The sequence below is a fragment of the Populus euphratica genome, unplaced genomic scaffold, assembly GCF_000495115.2.
Source record: "Populus euphratica unplaced genomic scaffold, PopEup_1.0 scaffold95.1, whole genome shotgun sequence".
Lineage (NCBI taxonomy): Eukaryota > Viridiplantae > Streptophyta > Magnoliopsida > Malpighiales > Salicaceae > Populus > Populus euphratica.
This window is the reverse complement of record NW_011499885.1, coordinates 511,726-535,254: the sequence shown is the minus strand read 5'-3', so window position 1 is coordinate 535,254 and position 23,529 is coordinate 511,726. Positions and strand designations below refer to the sequence as shown.

The 23,529-nt window shown below is 31.0% G+C and overlaps 1 protein-coding gene and 1 long non-coding RNA gene across 4 annotated transcripts in view; one reads left to right on the top strand and one right to left on the bottom strand.

Annotated features, from left to right (window-relative positions):
* Positions 1 to 8,579: 8,579 nt before the first annotated feature.
* LOC105130135 (1-acyl-sn-glycerol-3-phosphate acyltransferase-like) lies at positions 8,580 to 12,209 on the bottom strand. 3 transcript variants are annotated; one of them, XM_011032490.1, is made up of 6 exons: positions 12,147 to 12,209; positions 11,075 to 11,450; positions 10,076 to 10,225; positions 9,834 to 9,932; positions 9,667 to 9,759; positions 8,580 to 9,113 (listed from the first exon to the last, which is right to left on the bottom strand). In XM_011032490.1, exons 2-6 carry the CDS (start codon positions 11,393 to 11,395, stop codon positions 8,877 to 8,879), a joined length of 900 nt encoding a protein of 299 aa, XP_011030792.1. In that variant the 5' UTR covers positions 11,396 to 11,450; positions 12,147 to 12,209; the 3' UTR covers positions 8,580 to 8,876. The 3 variants fall into 3 exon arrangements, with proteins under 3 accessions (XP_011030792.1, XP_011030791.1, XP_011030793.1); XM_011032489.1 differs by lacking the exon at positions 12,147 to 12,209 and adding an exon at positions 11,829 to 11,997; XM_011032491.1 differs by lacking the exon at positions 12,147 to 12,209 and adding an exon at positions 11,659 to 11,822.
* A 2,351-nt stretch (positions 12,210 to 14,560) lies between these two features.
* The window catches only part of LOC105130133 (uncharacterized), a 15,960-nt gene continuing 6,991 nt past the window's right edge, over positions 14,561 to 23,529 (top strand). The window contains exons 1-2 of the long non-coding RNA XR_843189.1: positions 14,561 to 14,659; positions 18,565 to 18,570. This is a non-coding gene — a long non-coding RNA (uncharacterized LOC105130133). The remainder of the gene's footprint in view (positions 14,660 to 18,564; positions 18,571 to 23,529) is intronic.

The window sequence follows — 23,529 nt, the reverse complement described above, 5'->3', positions numbered from 1 at the left end:
AATTTCAAAGATAAAAAAATCCATTAGGGATGAAATTGAAAATAATTTTTTTATATAATTTATTTCAAATAAAGTAAATATTAATCAAAAGATTAAGGATCAAATCTAAAGACAAAACTAATTAAAGGGCTGTATTGAAATTTTTTTTATGGATAACATGCTTTTCTAGGATGAGAGAGAGAGAAAAGAAAGTGGTCGTTGATAGTGAACCAAATATGAATAAAAAACACGCGCTATTTGATTAGGTAGACACCACCGAGAAGATTCCATTGCCACATTGGAAGCCACCATTCAGTCATATGTGCTACCATAAATTTTCTGGAGCTCCATATGCCTCTAGTTTAATAATTTAAATAATATTATATAACTAGTAAAAGACACAACAATCCCTCCTTTAATTTGATAATCATTGAAAAAACTAAAAAAAAAAGACATAAATACTTTTGCACCATTTTGCTATTAAGAGTAAAAATATTTACCAAAAAATTATGTGAAGACCAATCTGCCCCTAATGAATTAAAAAATATCAATTGAATCCTCATGAAAATACAAAAATACCATTAAAAGCAAAATCTCTCACTTTTGTAAAGAAGACTTAAACGTCTTAATATTGTTCCAATCTATAATACTATAAGTCTAAGGTCACAATATAAGATTGATGGTGTTTTTTTTTGTTTATTTTTATTTTTATAATAGGTAGGAAACTAATATTGGATAATGATGCAAGTGATAATGAAGGATAAAGAAGTTTGTTACATGTTAAAATCTTTAAATATCAAGAAATCATAAGTATATAGATATTTTTAAAATATTCAATTTTAATTTTTCTATATCTTTACTTGTCAAAAGACTATTACAACAATTTATATAGAAAAACTAGAAAACTAGAAAAAGAAACTAACAATACTAAATATAAAAAAGTAAACTAGAAAAAAATATCCCTTACAAATAGAAAAATAACTAGAAAAGAATCATCAAGTAAAAACTAAAAAAAACTAGAATAAAAAAATAAAGATAGAAAAATATTTATTTTTTTATAACAACTCATACATTAGTTTCCACGAGTTAGAAGTAACTCATCTTCAAGTTCAGTTTTCAGTTAAAAACCATCATCCATCAAGAACACCTTTATGCTCATCAATAACCCTTATAATGATCTCTAATACCTTTGTGTGGCCATCTCATTATGAGTCTCTAACACAACATCTTTATGCAAGCTATCCCATTATAGATCTCTAACATAACATCTTTATATGAGTCGTTTCATCATGGGTCTCACCATTATAATTTCAAATGACAATAATTAACGTAGACGAAAACAACATATTAGTTCTTCAAAATTTTTTTTTAGAAAGAAACCTTTTTATCCCAACGTACACAAGCACACTCTATTTTGCAACCACTTACAAACATGATTGTTCTACAACACACAATAAAGCAAAATAATCATCAAGGATCATTGAGTTTTGATATAAATTTCTTATCCAATTGATAATAACTTGGGTATGGATATGGAGAAATTCAATATATGAATACCTGTATGTATAAGATAGAAATTACATGGGCAGATCTAGTGCAAGTATATGAAGATTTTAATTTTAAAACTCATTAAATTTATGACCAAATCAGCAATCGCTCAAGGTCTATAATTTTGTTCTTTGATTGTTTTCAAATTAAACATCCACAATTAAAAAGAATGATGGTAACATTAGATGTTCTTAACTTGTATAAAGGACAAACACTTATTAGTGAACCATATTGATCACTGATAAAAAAACTTGGGTTGTATTATATATGTGAGTACAGTGCAAAATTCAGTGTTACATTAGAATTACAATTATAGAATATGCTAAAAGTATAAGCTTTTTATATAACAATTCACAAACAACTCTAAAAGTTTTATCAAATTTCATCCTTATTTTTTTTTTATCAATAGTAGCCTTTTAATGGATGATTATTTTGTTAAAATTTGTTCAACGAAGATAAAATTTAACAAAAGACGATCAAAGTGTAAAATAAAAAGAAATCTCTCATATCTAATTTCAAATTCGCACTAAAACATACTATTTTAGTTCAAAATTTTTTCTTTTTATTCTTTTAAAATCCTTATAGTTTTTGAAATTTTAATTTTAGTCAAAAAATTTGTTTTCATAATATTCACTTTCTGATTTTAATATATGAGAGAGAAACTCATCGGGTAATAATAAAAAGAGAGAAAGTCATTGATTGACCATATTTTAATGACCAAAAAGATCAATCTTGGTGTCATTGAGTTTTATTCGATGAGAGGATTTTCTTTAAGATTTTTTACACCTTCAACTTGCATGAAAAGTTAGATCAAAATTAGAGAGAACTTTTTTGATTTGATTTTGTATTTTTAAACCAATTTAAATGTGTTTTGAGTTAAAAGATTGGTTTATTGAGGTACCAAGAGCATTTATTAGGTGTTTATGGCCGAAATAAGTTAACAAAGATATATTTTTAAAACCTCAAACACCAAAACCTAATTTTTCAAGCACCCTAGGTGCCCAAAATCTAGGCTTATAGCTCATGTGCATGAACATTTTTTTTTTTAAAAAAAATAGTGAATGACATGTTATTTATTTCTTAAGAAATAATAGAGGACCAATCATATGGGCCTAGATTTAGATTTAAATGCACTATTAAAAAAATTAACATTGTATTTCAATTTTCTTATGTTTTTTCAAAAAATATTATAGGTTTTAAGGATATGTTAACATTCTTCTCTATTTAATATGGGCTTGATATGAAAAAACAAAACTCAAGAATATTTAATTAATATAAAATTTATTTTTCTAAGATTTTCAATACATTTTTTATACAATTTGTTTTGACATTTATCAATTTTTTTTTTATCTTCAATCATATATAAGATACTAAGATTTTAAGATTTTGTTTTAGTATTTTTTTAAAATTTGTTTCAAGTCCATGATAGATTTTTATTTAGAAAACAATGTTTTCAAGTATCTTGACATTGAGTTGGTTCTCAGTTTTGCGAGTATCTATTTATTTTATTGTAATTTATTAAACTTAATATAATTTATGACTCAAGTCGTAGGTTTGATGAGTTAAGCCAGGTTGATCCAAATCTATCTAATATATCATTATCTCAATGTTTGAAAATAATAAGATGTCATATTAGATTTTTTTAAAAGTTAAACCATATTTTTACCGATTGTCTAAGTCATTTTTAGACCTGCGAAGTCAACTGAGTTATATTAGGATAACTCTTACACAATTTAATTTGAAACTTAGGCCAAGCAAGAAATCGAGACAGGAGGTTTCAAGATTGACCCGCTAGATTGGGTTTAGTAACAATATCAAAAAATTCCTCACACCCTACACATTCTTTTTTATGTTTAAAAGATATTTGATTCAATTTGTAGCATAGTACAAGCAAGTTATCGAGGGCTATCCTGATTCATTCATCAATAAAGATAACAAACCAATATAATCCATCCAAAGTAGTGATTTTAGATGGACCTTAAAGTAAAATGTATAATTATAAATGAATATATGCTTTTAGTTAAATTGATTGAAAACAAAGCATAATGGCTCTTTACTAGTTCATATACATCATATTAAACATTAGAAACATCTTCCCTAAGAAACTCAAAAATATTTTTTCTATATAACCAAAGAAATCATGTCTTAGATGTTGATGTCATAACCAAATTTCATCAATATTCTTCTCCTCTTTAGAGTAGTCTATTATTAAAGCTTGAGTAATCTTTTAGAACATTATAACACCAAGTCCAAGTAATAGAGATTTACTTGGTTAATATAATATCTAATCGTCTATCTGGTTCAAATGCCATTAACCATGTAATATTCAAGTTAGAATATTACCACACAAGATAAAATTAGTAAAGGTTGATGATCTCTAATAACCAGGGTCGAAGTACTATTGACAATAAAAATAATTTTTTATGAAGATGAATAAAGATATGAAACATGTATAGAATCAATGTAATATGATCTATAACATTAGAATCAATTATGCATACACTATAAGAAACATGTGTAGAAATATTTAAAAATTTATTATTATTATCCACAATTATTATCAGTGCTAAGATTTTACTAACAACATCATCTTTTGACTTTGATTAAATGATTGTTGTTGTAAGGCTTTTCTTAAAGCTCTTTTTACATAGATCATTTACCATTTTAGATATCTCATGAGTTTGTAATACTAACATTTGGTATAACCTATCAGATTATAATGACTGCTTTTATAAGTAGACTTGTTAACATCATTATTATTTTTCAGCTTGTAATGTTTAATTTAGTTTTGCTAATTTTAATTAAATTGATTTAGAGGCAAACACTAAAGTTAAAACATCATAATTTTTAGAGTCTTTTTTCAAAGTTATATAATGTACCACCTCTCATTAAACCAAAAAGTCTTCGTCTAAATCTCTTAACAAACTTGTTCAAAGTTACCATCCAATCTATTAAGAAATATGTGTGCCTTTAGTTGTTCGATGGACTTTTGATATGATATAATTTCATTAGGATCAGTCATAATAAATTTATCATGATGGTCTAACTCTCAGAAAATCTTGATTAACACTTCATAATATTCAGATAGACTTTCCATGATGTTTTATACCAAAGGTCTTTTGATTTAGGATGAAAACTTGCAACCTTATCATTTTCATCATAGAAGACTATTTATAAAGCATTCCAAATTTCTTGGCTAATGGATAAGAATAAATAAGACCTTATAATTTTAGAGTCATAAACATTGATATATATATTTCTTAACTTTTTTTATTCTTATCATATCACTTTTCATACATATTATCTTATTCTATAAAATGACTTGATTTTACCTTAAATATATAAGATTTTTTACCTTTCAATAATATACATCTCCATCAACTAAGATCAAATACTAATTTTTTATTCATTTAAAATAATTTCTATATAAAAAATATAATTAGTGTGAGTAATAATAGATTTGTCCTACATAATTCAACCTTTTTTTTCTCTCTTTTTTTTTTCAATTCAACTTTGTTGTCCTTTAAAACAAATGTTCAACTAATTAATACAACTCTAAAAAACTAACTCCTTGTTTCGTAGGATTCAAGTGACGAGTGGGTTTAGTTTTAAAGAACCATCTACCATAAATAAACAAGTAATAGCATTTCAAGATGAAGTATTCATAGTTCCATTTTTGGCAATACCAACATCAATTAAATTCCTGAATTCAAAGTCTAATTTTATTTTATGAAATATTTTTTTTTATTTTTTTTATTGAGATCGAGAATATATATAAACATTCCAAAATTCAGATGATTAAGAATAAAGTTTTTTTTTTGTGATTGAATAATGAGTTAATCAAGTGTTCATCAATTAAATCCACTTTTCATAACAAATGAAAATGATCTCTTAATGTAAGAATCTTGATACCTCCAAAAAATTTATGTTTTGGTGGATTTAGAGACCCCTCAAACATTAAAGTGAATATTTTTATAGTCAATATTTTCATAGATAAAAAATATAACAAATATGTAAAAGATCATTAAATTCTAAAAATAAAGTTGTTTGTTCTTGTTTTGATATAAAATAAATGTTATATAAAAAAATGATATATGCATGTTGAGAATGAAAATTGTGAACTTCTTTCTTGAGTGATTCATGTGGTATTTATACTTATAAACCTTGTTTTATTGCCTTAGAAAAAGAGATAGAGAGTCACTCTATCCTTATAGTATTAATGAAGGACAAGTATCACTTATATATATATATGAGAATGTAGTAGACTACGAGAGACTCTTTTACACTTAAAGGTGTATATACAAAATCTTAAGTGACTTGATATTGGGTTTAGGTCATAAAGTAAGGCGTAAAAGGTATTAGGATGTGCAATGGGCTTAAACATATAGCTTAGACTTGAGAAGTGCCAAGTATAAGCTTGGTGTTTGGGCCCAAACATGGTGTATATGCTTACATGTGTTGGGGGTAAGCTTGCCTTTAAGCTCAAACATGAGGCGTGAGCCCCCGAGCCAGATATGCACTTAGGCCCATGAACATCAGGTTTGAAAACACTTTAAAGACCACCCTTTAGGGTTTGGGTTGTCATTAAAATAGGCTTTAAACTAAACCAAAAACGGTTTAGAAAATACTAATAAATTATGGTATATCCGTAGCCTTCCAAGTCTTTGCAATATTTTTATTTTAAAGACTTTAAAAGATATATATTTTTTCTTTAATGGGATTCTCAATTTTTCCCGGTATGAGAAAATGATGGTTTATCTCAAGGTACATCACTAGAGTATTCACACATAGATTATTGCACCATAATTAAAATAATACGTATTTTAGATGACATGAAGAAACAATTTATAACAATGTTGGCTTCAACTTTAGGTATCTGTAAAAAATGGTGACATGTGTCACTAATACAATAAAGGATGAAGGAGACCTTCCACTATATAAGGATTTCCTTTCATTCCACACTTGAAGTTTCACTCTCTAAAACTTCTCTCTTAGTCATCTTACCAAGTTGCTATGGCATGTGTTCTTGATGGAGAATAATCATTTGGAGTATTTAACCTTTGTATACATCATGATAACTTAGCGTGAAATGGGGTACAAATAGATTTAAAAGATGTTTCTCAAATGTCATGCTTTTCATTATCATACCATCTATGTACCTTTTTATAATTCTTCATAGTTGGTGCTTAAAGACCTTATTTGCTATTCACTTGTATATGACCCTAAGATTTTTCAATTTAAAAGGCCATCAGTTTATAACAAAACATCCCTCTTTTGGTTATGAAATATGTTCTTTCCTTATCATGTAGGTGTATAAAGATCTAATAGTACCCTAAGTTAGTATCGAAAGAGCTAAGGAATTCAAAACCAGTTGTGAAGTCTCTAATTCTATCAATTTTAGAGAGGGGAAAACTATCATTTGGGCAAACTTTGTTCAAGTTGGTGAAGTCTACACACATTCACCACATACAATTGTATTTCTCCACCATCATCATATTTGCTAACCAATCGAGGTATATCACTTACCGAATAAATCTAGTAATGAGGAGTTTATTCACATCATCGGTTATTGCCTTTTACCTTTCAACCCTAAAATTTATCTTCTTATAACAGGTGGAGAAAAAGACTAGGTTATACTTTAATTGACATGTGACCACCTTGAGGTTGGTCCCGGGCATATCTGAATGCTTAAAAATAAATTTTATTTTTTAGATTTTAAAGAGCTTTGTCAAGGCTTGCTTTTTCTTTGGTTCTAAAATGGATTTTGTCTTTGAGGTTGTCTATTTTTCCTTAAGAGACATATCCTTCAACTTTTCAGAAACCTCAATCATTATCTTTATTCGTTCTTTTCCAAGACCTTGCTGATATACTACCAAGGCCTTATTATCTTTCAGATATGAAGAGGCACATTTCCTAGAGGATTTTTGGTTTCCCATATTATAGGCATGCTAATGATCGTTTTATAATGGCATTGTAAACTAAACTCGTATCAATGACTATAAAGGTTTGCTAAAGAGCTAAACACTTATGATAAGTGATAATAGTAACAAGTGTCTCTAAGACACCCTTCATTAACGTGCTTGAATCTATGATTCTAATGAGAGGAGTCTTCACAAGAGTTAATCTTAAAGGATTTATCTTTATTTGTGTTATTATCTCATTGAAAAGGATATTGACTGCTCGACTTTCATCCACTAACTCTCTATAAACAAGATGATTAGATAAAATAGTGGAGATGACTACAACATCATCATGGAAAAAAGTTATGCCCTTCATATATTCAGGAGTAAATGTGATGGGATCATGTCATGCATTTAAAAGGTGGGTAGTAGTAAGAACTTGCTTCCTATACTTTTTTTTGCACTTCCCTTGTCACCCCTTGTTGAGGTGTCATCCAAGATAATATTAATCTCAGGTAGTGCTTGGTTATGTTAGCTAGGCTCTTCCTTACCTTGTTCGGTACAGAAATTCCTCTTTATAAACTATTGGATATAGCCTTTGGCTATAATCCACTCACTTCTTTCTTTAAAGTTAAGCACTTTTCTATATCATGGCCCCTGTCTTAGCGGAATATGTAGAATTTCCCGGGATGCAAGTGTTTGGAGTTACCTTCATAGATAAGGTATACTGGACAAACTCTTTACCCCTAATAGTAGTAAATACCATAGTGATAATAGTATTAATTAGGTCTAACTAGAAAAATAATGCTGCTTGGAAGGCCTTTTCACTTGGCATTCTTTATAAAAACAGGGAGATTCATAACGTAGCACATTTGCCTTTTTCACCTATATATGGTTCTTGATAACTTGCTTAATCTTAAATAGATTTCTATCTCGCAATGCATATAGCTCTCTACACAAAATATTCTCCCTTACTTCACTTATAAGGCCTTTGAGATCATTGATTTAAGCAACTTTTTTATTTTAAGTATTTTCTTATTGAATCTCTTCAAATATGCTTATGTGGATTTGCCCTCTCACTGGTTAACCCAAAAAAACTTCGTGAAACTTCACTTGGAGGGTATAATTACACTGAAATGCACCACATTAATCTGAGGCAAATATATCATACATATATATTAATAAAATGGAATGTGATAGGTCATAAGAGATTTTTGTATATCTAAGATGTAAATAAAAAAATCACAAGGAACTTGGTGCTAGGTCTAGGCTATAAAGTACGGCTCAACAGGTAATAGGATGTGCAATGAACCCAGACCCGTTGTGGCCTAGACTCGAGAAGTGACACCATGATTATTTTTAATAGCTATTAACATGAGACTTTCCAAGACTATTAAATTACAAAAAAGAAATGCCTCAACCATGAAATGTGACTGCTTCTGGTACCTTCTAATGAAGAGGCCTTTGTGCCTCTGGAAGGTTTTCAACATATATGTCATGGAGCAGTCTGACATAGTCATTAACCTTGTCATCTGTCCAATCATCAGTTTTTATTGGCCGGAGATACTTGACTGTTATAGGCGCTGGCCGAACATGTAAGCCGCCTTTCCTCCATGCATCATGGGTGCCTGTAAAGACCATTGGAACTATTGGGAGGCGCGTTTGCAATGCTAAATGAACAAAACCCTGCAAGGGAACACCCAAAAACGGGGAGGGAGTCATAATTGGTTAATTATATAGTATGAATGCAAGTTTGGAAAGGAGCAATGTATAATATCTTCACAATGGGCAACACACAGACGTTTTGAAAAACAACATCTGGGAAAGAAAAGATCCGAAGTTACAATTCAGTAATTCAAGGGATTCTTCTCTTACTTCATAGCTCTATCTGCAAGAATTATGATTCGATACTTATATCTGTTACGTTGGTCTTCGTAATATAACTAAGAAGTACTTGACAAAAGCAGAGAGGAAATCAGATCTTGCTTATGGCATCATTTGCAGCTCACTAGGCATGCATGGAAGGTTGAAAATCTCTATCAAGCAAGGAAATTTATCACTGAAGCATTTTCTCAATGAACAATAAAAGTCTTACAACAGAATTGCAACATATATATAGAACACGTTAAACGTAAATGATGTCAAGTGGGAAATAATTTCTCAAGTTCAGCATCATTCCAGAATGCGATGATGAAATTGTGAAAGCACATTTTGTTCAAGAAAATGGACAAATATTTACCTTTTTAAAGGGTAGTAATCGTCCATTTTTTGATCTAGTTCCCTCAGGAAAAATGACGAGTGACAGGTTGTTTTTCACTACTGCATAAGCTACCTGAGCACAAGAATCACTCGTTAGATTTATAGAATAGAGATATCATCAATAATATGGAGAAGTGGATGGAGAACCTCCTTCATGGATTGAATAGCTGCAGAAGGGTTGGAGCGATCTATTCGAAGATGGTTTGCCAATACATAAAGTTGTCCAAATAAAGGGTACCATATGATCTGCAAAAACAGAAGTATCAGTTATGAGGTCACATACACAGTCTAACAATGTCATCACTCATGAAACAGGGTGATTTTATTACAAGTAAGGAGGTAGCACCCAGAAGGGTGGTTTCTGCACGTTAATAGAGCTTACTGTGTACCTCTTTCTTTGCAATGCCAACAGTGCCCGTGGGAGTCAACCACATCATAAGGAAAACGTCTATAGGAGAAGCATGGTTGCAGACATAAATGGCCCTCTCATTTGAAAATTCGGTGCCTTCAATCCTGATAGGATTCCCTAAGATCCACATCTGCAATGAAAATTGTGTACTTTTAGACGGCCTCATTTGTTCAATACAATTAACACTCATCTCACTCCAAAGCAGTTAAAGGTTCCATTTCCAGGATCACCTAGCTCTGTTAACAGCTTATCAGAAGCTCGTCAACGTTTTTTTCCACTAGATTAAGTGCCATTTCAATTAATCTTCCACAATAGATTCTTCAGCATTAGAGGTAAGTTCTACATTGCTGAAATTGTTTGTTAGCCGAAACCGAATAATCTAACGACAAGATTGTAGTTCATGAAGCTTATTCTGTCTTGTTTTGTGAGCACCGCATAATACCTACCTGATTGAGCACCATATGTTTCTCAAAAATCTGCAGGAGATATGTCCCTATAATCAATACCAAGCCCCGGACCACTTTTGAGCAACAGAGAAAAGAGGTGCCTCTCCCTAGGATAACCCCAAAAAACTCATTTGTTATGTACCCTATATATAACATTTTGCATAAATTCAGTACGAGAGCAAAATTAAATATTCTGGATGAAAACTTGAAGATTGAATCTTTTGATGATAGAGCCCAAAGCAACCACAGTAACAAGTTCATAATTTGATGCACATTTTATATATATAGCAGAGAATAATTATTATGTTGTCAAGAAAACACCAAGCAATTTTACCAATCACTTTTAAAAGGCAATGTTGTTTGCTGGACAAGCAAGAAAAATTTGGGACCATCATTTATTATCTGGGACCTCAAATAAAATAAAATCATGAAACACAGAAACAGAGAGAAATTCACGAAGTGCAAAGATGTCCCTTTGTAATTAGAGCACAAGCAAGCATGAAAAACTAATATAACAAAACAATGGCACTTACCAGCATTCTACCAGTAACATGCCCATAAATATTTCCCTGCCTGATCCTCTCATAAGGCCATGGTAAGAGCAAGAGCAAGATCAAGGACCAAATGAATGTTGTGACCATCATTGACAAAAAACAAACCACAATCCTTACACAAGATATCAATACAGAAATCCACCCATCATCTTCAACATAAACATCACTCTTGGGACTTTTTACCACTTCTTCCCTCACCCAAATATTTGGGGTTTGTTTCCCATTTGGAGTGGAATTTGTATCGAAGAAGCTCTCCAATCTCCTGTTCCTCATGAAAGAACCACCTCCAGTATTGTCCATGACTCAATAATCAAACTCCTTGCAATGTTTCTATGTAGACGGCTCAGAAATTACCCTGTTCAAGACAAGGACAACAGATGGTTAGACAGCTTGATTCAACATAAACCAATGTATCTGATCGCTGAGACTAAACTGGAAAAAAATCCTAAAGGGCTTTGGATTATTTCAGTTCTTTCCCTCAACTTTCCAGGCAAGCAAAAGGAGGTAAATTTATTCCCAGCCAAAACATCAAGAAACTCAGTAGAACAAATGAAGAGACAAACAGCCAGTCAATACTCATGGAAACCGAGTCAACGACAGTAGATGAGACCAGTAGAAACCAATCAGTCGAACCAATAACTTTCTGTTTGGTTTGCAAGAAAATGAAAATAAACAACTAGCACCATCTTCTTTCTAATCCAAAAAGATAAAGAAACAAAGACAGTAAGGCAACCTTAGCTTATCTTTCAGTGCTCAAGAAAGCAAAGAGACAGAGAGGAGTCTATAAAGTCCAGCCAAGTCTATGCCTTATTATATTCATGGAGCTAGTAGAATTTTATGTGGCACACAATAAAAACCAGAAGCCAAAACGAAACAATTTTGACGAAGACCCACCAAACCGTACCTACCAAGAATGATATCTCAAAGAAAATTATGGGTACCAAATCAAAGAAAGTTCGAGAGTATGGCTGTATATAGACAGAGCTACAAGAGTATTTAATAAATGTTAAAAAACCCAGAAATGGAAATTAAACAGGTAAAACGAACATACTCTATAAAGATGAGTGCTTATGGGCGGATGTCAAAGAATTTAATCTACCAAAACAATTTGGAGTTGGCCTTTATTATAATCATTTAATCATTTAATACTTGAAGAATAAATATAATAATTTAATATATATATATATATATATATATATATATATATAATTTTCCTAAAACAAATTCTCATGAATATTCAATGGAATGAAACGTCTATTTTATTAATCTCTATTGTAAATTCTTATTTGATTTTCTCAAATTAATTATTTAAATTTTATTTTTTATATGATCACATGAAGACAATTAAGACACGTTTTTTGTTCTTTAATTGAAACTTGTCTATCATACCATGATAAGTTCTTATTTAAAAAATCATGCCACTAATAAAAAAAACTTCATGGTTTTATCAAAATACAAAAGAAATACATGAATAATAGAATGGAGTTTCAATTAAATAAATTCTTTTATCCCTATATAACTCATACAAGATTTTGTTTTAATTGCCTTAGTTACTATAACCTAAACAAAATTAATTAATCATCAGAAGCATGCAGAACATGAGTGAAAGGTTTCCCAGGTAATTTTATTTTATTCTTAAAAAAAAAAGAAAATAAATCCTTAAATGTTTGGTGGGGTCGTGTTTGGGTGGAAGTTGAGAGTTTGGAAATAAATGAAGGGGGAGATGTGTGATTCGTATTGCTTTAATGAATGAATGATTCCATGTTTATTTGACTGTATGACAAGTCAGTTTTCATGCTTTCTTCTCCTTCTTCTACAGCCAAGAATTAAAATAAAAATAAAATAATAACTTTTTATAATATTATTGAGTTTGAAAAATATATTTAGAGGTTCCTTATATGATTCCTTTTCTGTTTCTCAAATAAAAGAAATCTATACTGATAGATAGATAGTTCGCATGATGATTTCTTCATGATGTGTTCATATAATTCACCAGAAAAAATAAGTCAAATGTTTCATAGAAGCAGAGCACGTACTTTCTATTGAAAAGTTAATAATCTGGTGGCAGTCCAACGACTTTCATAGAAGCAAATCACATCGCAAACTGAGCAAGAGGAATGGAAGGAACGAGTCGTAGAAGATGCTCGCAGATAGTCCCACGGGAACAGCGCATGATGTCCAGCGCGTTTAGAACAAAAACCCAGTACCAAGAATGATCGCCTGCTCCTTGGAGCTTAATATACAGAATGTTCAGTAGAAAAAAGTTGGTTCTTTATGTTTTTTTTCTCTCTTAAGTGCTGTGCTTCCCTGTTTCATGCATCAGTTTTTATGTTTTTTTTTTCTCTATTTGTTTATCTAATGTAAATTAAACTATTATCTTTGTAGTGATTTTCTTAATAAAACTGAAAGAAAGAATGATCGACTGCTAAGAAGCAGAAAAGACTGTGCATCAGACAGAAAGTTTCAGAACACCAAAGTCAACAACACATGTACGAGGGACACAAAAGGGTTGTGAAAGGAGATGAATAGGCATTGACATGGTTTAAGTAGCCCAGTAGCCCAGAACAATGAAGGGAAAGGAAAAACAATCTAAAAACCCACAGCAAAAGCAACAATTACGGATAGGAACATCTAAAGTCTGTAGCAGAACCTTTGAAATATGAAAAAGAATGAAAACGAAGCCTAACCGTAGGAGTCTCCATTTCAAATTGAGCGCAGCGCATCAATAGTATTTAAAACAACAGATCAACATCCTCTACGTTGGTTGTTTGGTATTATAAATGTAGGTGAGGTTAACTTGTAGCCATAATTTTTAAGAATTAATAATGTTTTTATCATAATTTTTTAATGGTGGGTCTCATCATTACCTGCAGCGCAACCACATATTATCATAAGGGAAAATAGATGAATAGTGGAGCATGGCTGCAATGTTCATTTATTTTTTTAAATTTTACTGTTCTAGTTGGATCGGTCTGATTCAAAATTAAAAATATATTGAACTGAGTCTGACCTAATAAAATAAAAAAATATTTTTTTATTTTTAATTATATTTTATTCAAAAAACTAGTGTTAAACATTATTTAATAACTACATAAATTAGACGGAGATCGCTTAATGACGCCACATTTACAGAATTTGATCGCAATCTCAATTTTGTTTCTAATTATATTTTACCTGATATTGTTGTACTCTTAAGAAATTTGTGAAAATTATAGTCCTTATTGGATATATTTCATATGTGATGAAATTGTTAATAGTTTAATGGAACGATAAAAAATATTTTATATAAAGTATTATTTATTTGATGATGTAATAACAATAATTAAATATACAATATTTAAATTAAAAACCATCAATATTAATATATATAAATTTAAATTATTTTATAATCTCAATTTCAAAAACATTTTTAATCAAACATATTAAATTATTTTTTGTTCAACCTCAATTTCAACTACAGTTTTAACTAAACACCTTTTTTTTCAAACCAACCTCAGTTAAAAGTACTTTTTATAAAACAACTTTTTTTAAATCACAACCACAACAGCTACCGCAATACCAAATGTATCTAAAAGATACTTGTGCATGCATGATTTTGTAATGTCTCGTAAGAAAAAACTATAAATTATATATCTATTTACCGTAGAAAAAATAGCTTATTTTCATAATTGAATTAATATAATTAATATTCAAAATAAAGTTATGTTTAGGGTTTAACCTCAATATTTATAAAATTATAGTTTGTTATGTCCATTCTATGATGCAGCAGTGAAGATCATTTAGGACGTCATGGGCTCAAGAGACATCATAAAGAGATCGACAGGTAATATAAAGAACCTTATTGAAAAGAATTAGTTAGATCAATTTCCAAGGAGATTGAGATGTATATAAATATCATGATGAGAGAGACATGCTTAGAGTTCCAGCTTAGGTTGAAAAAAATTCCATATTCATTTCACTATTAGAAAATCAATGAAAACTAATGGAATTACCAATAAAAAAATTTTATCAGTAATTTTCACCAATAGTAATTCCATCTCTAATTCTGTCGGTATATACCAACTGTATCACCAACGGATTATATAGTTTTTTTGTTGAAAAGTTGCAACGATGTGATGATGTGGATTTTTTTCAGACGATTTTACCAACGGAATGACCTAGAGATTCAAATAGGGATCTTCATACAGTGATGTGGCATAGTCACTAATATAACCAAAAAATTGATGTTTTTCCTAAGTGTAGGAGTGTCGAAGTAATAAATAACCCGGCAAGACCGAGGTCGAATCACATGGAGGTTAATTGTATAAATTATAGATAATAATAATACAACAATAACAATAGTAACAACAACAACAACAACAACAATAATAATAGTAGTAGTAGTAGTAGTAGTAGTAGTAGGAGGAGGAGGAGGAGGAGGAGGAGGAGGAGGAGTAATAGTAATAGTAATAGTAATAGAAAAAGAAGAAGAAGAAGTTGATGAGAACTTTGAGATGAAAGATTAACATAAGGATTAAACAATGATAACAACAAATATCAAGGTTAGAGGATCCACTAATGGTATGTCAAACAAGTATAATATAAACTCTTATTATTCAATTGGTTACACACAAAGGAGGTTCCAATCAAATTATAAATGGTTAACATAATTACATTAGTTATCTTATTCGATTAATGCTAATACTTGTAAATCTTGTCAGACATTCATGATTATAACTTATGTTAACAACAAATCAAGTTCTTTTCATAGCTCAGTTGTCTGTTATACCATACAGTATGAGCTATAAAAGTGCTAAACATTTGTTGTACCAAGTGTTATACAACATAAATCTAGATTAGTCATTTAACAAGCAAAATATTAAAGAGTGAACAAGATAACAAATATAAAACATGTTAGTATTAAACATTAAAATCCATGTTAGGTTTACACTATACTTATTCTTACACCATTAGTATAACCTTTTCACCTTGACATAATAAACTTAACTAAACATAATAAAAAAAAGAAAAATAAATAAATAAAATGGAACATAAATAAGATAAAAGTTAAATAAGTAAAGAAAAAAAAAAAGAAAGGCATGAACAAGATATTAATGAAAGCAAAACTTAAGCATTACAAAAATACAAAGAAAGAAAGCAAATGCATGATCTTGATCTGGAGATCAAATGCCTAAATGCATGGAAAATACCTCTTTTTATAAGCCAAAATTAGGAACTATTGATTTGATAACTAATTGATGAGGGGGGCCAACTTTTGACTTGGTGACAATCCTTATCTTCTTTTGTATGCCCAAAATGTCATTGATAACGTCAGAATTGGAACCACTTGAAAACATGAAAGTTGTAAGAAACTGTCTCCGCTTTTTTCGAAAAAAAAATAGAGGTCATTTAAAATTTTATAACTCCAGATATAGGTTAAATACTGAATAGTGTTCAGGCTGTATGACAAATTTAGACTTCTTTGTTATTGCTATAATTTGGACTTGAAAATGACTTTTTAAAATCTTGGGCTTCCATGAAAGTTATAAGCCTATGTCTTACCTTTCCATTGATATAAAGTAGACCTAAATCCGAGATCTACAGCTCCGGATATGACCCAATTACCGAACAGTGTTCTGATTTGGACTGCACCAGCATCTCTTTTCTAAGTTTGGCCATCTCTTTGTCCTTTCAATTTTAGTTCTTAAACTCATCAATCAATCTTTTCATTTATGTGATAGGCCTGTATTTAAAATGAATATTTACCATAAATTAAAGGTATCTTATATTATTAGATATGTTATTATAAAACATGCTTTAGTTAAGGAGTTATTGATACTTTAAGTGCAAAATGATAATATAAAACCTTAATAAAAATACATTTTTAAGTACTAATTAGTCATCGGCAAACTCATCGATGGGTAAACCGACGAAACATGTCCGTCGGTGATTCCATCGGTAAAAACGAATATATACCCACTTTACCGACACTTTCTTCCTCTATTTCTCCTTTTTCTTCTCTTTCTTCCCCCTAAACTGCAGCCAACCACCTATCCTAACTCTCCCCTCCAAAACTGTAGCTAACCACCTATCCCAACTGTCCCCCTCTTTTCAACACAAGCACTCAAGTTTCTTATACTTTTGTATGCAATCATAACATCCATTCTCCGAGCAATTTATTGTGGATTTTATCATTTTTTTAAGTAAATCTATCCTTTTTAGTTTTAACATTTAAATGTCAATTTTATTATTTTTTATTTTTTTAGTATATGTATTTTGTTAACGTATGTACTTGTTTGATTGTTATTTATCAAACAAACTTGTAGTATATATGAATGTATAATTTTATAGTTATTATAGTTTGTTTTAGATTTTGTCAAATTGTATTTGTTTGTAAATTGAAGAAACTTTGTTTAAATTACACCAAATTAGATGTGTTGTGATGAAATAAATAATTGCTTGTTTAACGAGTCCGTTTTAATTTTTATCAATTATATTATGAAGTTGAGATTTCTATAAATTTATATATGTATATATTTGTTAGGACGTTGATAGTTGAAATTGATAATAAATATTTAACATAAGTGTTTTTTTAGTTTGTTAGATAATGTTGGGGCAAACCAATATTTTTATAAATTTATTTATGTAACATAGTTAATTAATATATATTGTTGCCATAATTTTATAAAGGCTCGATATAAGTAGTGGATGATTGTTCATGGATGTATCGGAACTCATCCCAAGGATTATAGGGGATGAATTATTATAATTGGGTTTAAGGTTTTATTAATTTCACAACATCTATTCCAATGAATTTTACTGATGGCGATATTAGGTGTTCATATAGGAAGTATAAAAATAAAAAGTTTTTGCATTATGATGTTGTAGTGATGCATCTTTTAACCAAAAGGTTAATGGAGGATTATCTGTGTTGATATGCACATGGAGAACTATTTGTTCTTAATGAGAACATAGTATAAAGGGTGGCTATGTCAACTTCTATTGTTAGCAATGTGCATGAAGTTAAAAATGACAACAATGATCCTTATAGGAATATGATTATGGATGTAATGAGAATGAGTGAAAGTAATGTCAGTGAATGTCCAATCGTAGAATAAGAAAATAATGCAGATACAACAAGGTTTTTTGATCTGTTGAAAGATTCTGATAAACCATTATGGGATAGCTGCACGAACCACGGTAAATTATCAGTCGTAGCACATGTGTTCACCATCAAGTCAGATCACGAGTTAAGTGAGGTCGGTTATGTCAAGATTATCGAATGGGTGAGAAGCATTTTACGTGAAGGGAACAGGCTAAAAAAGAACTTCTATGCTGCAAAGTCCATGTTGAAATCCCTTGATTTAAGTTATCAGAAAATTGATATATGCTTTAACTTCTGCATGTTATACTACCTTGAAAATGCTAAGCTGATCAAGTGCATGACATGTGGTCATTTCTATTATAAACCTAGAACTAGCAAGGAAAAGACTCTCGTGGCATATAAAAAACTTAGATACTTCGCAATCACACCTAGATTGCAGAGGTTATTTATGTCACTAAGGATTGTTGAGCACATAACATGACACTATTCACATCATGTGGTTGATGGAATGATGGTGCATCTTCCTAACAACAAAGCATATAAACACTTTAATAGTGTGCATCCTCACTTTTCAGTGAAATCAAGAAACATGCGTTTTGGGTTGTATACAGATGGATTCAACCCATTCAAGTCATTTGCTACTCTTTATTCTTGTTGGTCGGTCATACTGATGGTTTATAACTTGTTAATGGGGATGTGTATGAGGCCAGAGTTCATGTTTTATCTATAGTCATACCAAGTTTGAGCAGTACAGGGCAGAATAGAGATGTTTGTCTTCGACTATTGATTGATGAGTTGACACAATTATGGTCCTCTAGAGCTTTGACTTTTGATATCTTAAAGAAACATAATTTATTATGAAAGTAGCTTTGATATAAACTATCAATGATTTCCCAACTTATGAAATGGTTTCTGGTTGGAGCACGCATGGAAAACTAGCATGTCCATACTATGTGGCGATCAACAAGGCATTCACATTAACAAACAGGGGCAAAGCTTTTTTTAATTATTATCACCGTCGTTTCTTGCCACCAAATCATAGGTATAGAAAGAACATAAAGGATTTCTTCATTGATAGAGTTGAAAAAAATTTTGAACCCCTGTGTGTTTCTAGTGAAGAATTGCATGATGTTGTGTCAAAGTACGGTGACTGATACAACCATATTATTCGATAGTTTCACCCACATTTAACTAGTGTTTTACCTATTTTTTTATATAAAATGCCTTAATATTATTTTTTTTTATGTTTTGAAGGCTTTTTTGGATGAAAGTTGCAAAAATAAGTAAATTGGATGTAATTGGCAGATTTGACTTTCAATCAATGTTTTGTGCAGAGCGTGAGCTCTAAAGGTCGAAATGAAGTGATTTTAGTGGCATTAAAAAGCTAACATCTATAGCTTTCTGTAAATCTAAGGCAAGAAAATAAAATAAGAAAGAGCATAAAAATTGCAGCCTTCAAAGTCAAATCTCGCAATCTGCCAGTGTTGATCTTCGACCATTCCACCTTAAATATATAGAGCTAAAGAATTCCAATTGATGCAAACTTAATTGTTTTAGATTCTTAACTCAAAGTTCTATAAACACTCCAAATTTCAACCAAAAAAGATGTCATATGAGGGAGATATTATTTTTTAAAAATGACAACTAAATTCCGCTAGCAAAAAGGTTTTGTGGAGAAACGAGTCCAAATTACGATCCGAAGCATCTATAACTTGCAACCTTTTTTTTCCTTATAGGCTATGTTTTTTGGACATGAATCGAGCCCAATAGAGTTGTTTGTAGAAACGTATATGCGGAGTCAAGACCGCCAAAAAGGGGTGCAACAATTTACAGACAACCATGCTTAACACTTCGTAATATGTTCGTTCAATCATTTTATTTTGTAAGTTATTATTTTCTTAACTTGAATATGATAATTTTTTTTTTAAAAAAATTAGGAGATCTATAATAGTCAGTTGAGGGAGAGATACGGGGATGATTCTTTGACCCATTCAGATTTCGATCCAGATTTGTTAATGGACGTAGGATCGTTTGATGGACTTGATAAAACTTGGGTCTATAGGCTCTCTAACACTATGGTTGAAAACTTATAGTTGGCTTCTAGTGTCTCATCCGTTAGGAGCTCTCCATCAGTATTGAGCAACCAGTTTGAAAAGTTCATGGCCTTGAAACAACAATATGAACAACTCTCGATGAATTATGATTAGCTCCATTAAATGATCATGGAGATGAGATCAATGATGATTGATGATACATGTGCAACCCCTTTTTAGCCGTACGATCCCAGGAACAACTAGCATCCTCTTTCTCCTCTAGCTCCGCCGTTATTCTAATTTAATTTTGTTTTTAAAACACATTAAATTTATAATAAATATTTGAATGAATTTTATTTAACATTATTTTTATATTTTTAATGTTTAATACAATTTTATTTGGTTAATTAGTTTTTTTTACTATTAGTAAATAAATTTTTTAAAAATATTTTACGACCTTACAGATGGAACCAGGCCATTTGTATTTTACCGAGAGTTGCAAAACCAATTACCACCCATGCCATAAACACCGACATATATAGTCTGTCAGTGTTTATCGTCGCTATTACCTACAGAATATATCCATTGGTTTTTTACAAAGAGTTTTAAAATATTTACCGTCCATACCACAATCACAGATGACCATTCCGTCGATGATTACTATTGAAAATACAAACGTAATTATTTTGTCAATAAAGTTTTCACATGAAATTTTTTTAAGCTCTTTGTCGTCTATAAGACTATTAGTATTTGTTTTTTTTTATTTGCAACAAATTTAGCAATGGAACGAGGAATTATCGATGGATGTATGTCGTCAGTGATGCCACCGGTAAGAATTTTACTGATAAATTATGAGCCTCACACTGACAGAATGAACCCATCGGTAAAGCTATTTAATGGTGTAGTGTTTTCACAAAACCATATAGATATCATCATTATATGATGAAATAGAGAGTGTTGTTTATGAGAAGTAAAGCACTGAAGTCTTAACTATAGTTAAACTTTTCATAGATATGTTTTTTATTATGATGATTTTTTAATTAATGATAATTTTTTTAAGAAAGAATCTGTTAGATTGTTATATGAGAGATGGAAGCATATTTTATATTTAAAAATTTCTAATGGTCAAAAGGTTGGATTTAAAATAAACAAATTTACGATGCTGAAAATTGGTAAGATTATAAAATCCTTATTGGTAAGCCAAAATTTTCATTACAAAAAACTATTAGAAAATTTTTAATTTTAGAGTTTGTACAAGATTATTGCAAACAAATTTTATACTAGAGATATAAACAATTAAATTGGTATTACCTTTTTTATTTCATTTAACATTTTTTCAAATAGTAAAGAGACAAAATATAAATGGTAGAGCTAGGTTTGAAAGACTTTCTCCTAAGATGAATGGATTATGTTTGAAGGTTGATTACAATCAAGGAATATATTTGTTTCTGAAAATCAAAACTGTTGTTATCATTAATTTATGAGGTGTTTGAAACAATGTGAAGGATATAATTAAAAAAATCTCTTATTTTTAAATTTCAAAGCTAATTAACACATGGCACTAAATATAAATTGGCAGAAAGAATTGAAAAGTAATTTCAATATTTTGATATCAGGTTGGAAAAGATAAAAACATACTGTGATCCCTCTCCATTGCAGATATTACCCATCTTGCAAACAAGGACAAGAGTATACATAAATTTTGGAAAGTTTCATGGAGACATTATAAAATATACAAAGAATGAAGACTTAGTGAGACAAAGTTATTTTTAAAAAAAGTTTAGTTATGACTAGGACAAGAATGTTGTTTATGAACAAGGACAAGAGTTATTTAAAAACCCTTTCGGTTGAAAACCTTTTTTCACTAGGACAAATTCAAATTAATTCGGATTGTATCCTCATTATTCTCGGAAAACTATAAACTAAGACAGCTAGCTGTCTTAACCTATCCGGTTTGTAAAAGGATTTGTTATTTGCCTGGCTTCTCTCTCTCTCTATCTTTCTCTCTATAAATATAGCCATCCAGATATGTCACGAAGCCATCTACTTTCTCAAGTGTCTTGGTTAATTTTGTCTCAATCTCTCATTGCAGTCTTGGTTTTTTAGTTTCTTGCCATATTTTTGTCTTCCCGTATTTGTTGAAGAAGAGATAGAAAGATGGTGCTCACGCCTGGCATAAACTATCATCCATATTTTGATGATGTTGATGAATATTATCTAGGGCTTAGTAAGGAAACAGAATATGAAAAAGAAGCGTCAAATCCTCTGGAGAAGGAATTCGGGGGTCCGTCCATGCTGGTTACCAGCGCCGAAAGATATCAGCTTTTGAAGACCCTGGCCAGTATGGTTTTCGTACCCAAGAAAAGAAGAGGAAGTGGAAGACTAGGGTTTACTTCCATGAAAACCCAATGTCCTGATCAAAAGGCCGAGAGCACTACTATCAGCATTGATGAATTTGCAAACCCACTCCGAACTATTCTTGTACCAAAGAAAATAAGGGCAAGTACACCCAAGCTTGTCAGGAAAAACAATCACTGCATCAGATTCGGTCAAGAAGATCATCTTCTTTTGAGAACGGAGATCAAAAGTAGCCAGGAGAAAAAGACAGCAGGCAGAAAGCGAGTCTTGAAAAGCCAAGGGATCGACGTCGAAGATGATATTCTTCGACAGAGATCATCAAAGAAGATGGGAAAGAGGGTGGATTTCAAGAAGCTGGGTTTGTGTCCACCACCCGATTTCTCTTCTCAAATAAAATCCGCGATAAATTATCAAGAAGGCCGTGACAGTGAAATCAAGTTAAGGATAATGAAACAAATCTTCAAGACTGACATGGACAAGCACCAGGAACGCTTCTCAATGCCTTTGAATCAGATTAAGGACGGCCATGAGTTTCTGAATAAAATGGAGATGGAGGAGGTGTGCCGAAGCGAGAGCAAGAGCACAGAAGTGAAGCTGGTGGAACTGGGTCTTGAAGGTGGTAACGTTCATCAAAGCACAATGAGGCTGAGGAGGTGGCAGATGAATAACACCGTTTCCTATGTGTTAACCTCCAACTGGAATGATGTTTTGGATAGGAATGCGGGAGCGCTAAAGGTGGATGATATTGTCCAAGTCTACTCTTTCAGGCGTGATCAGAAGCTATGGCTTGCGCTCGTCAAGGTTATGGATGCAGATAATCAAAGCCGGCAATGGCCGAGGGAACAGTGAGGACGGTGCATACTGGAAGTGGAAGTCAAGCCATCGTGGACTCTGCTCACCATCAGTCATAGAGTAGATCACAGGGACAGCAATTTTATGGTGTAGCAGATCAAGTAATT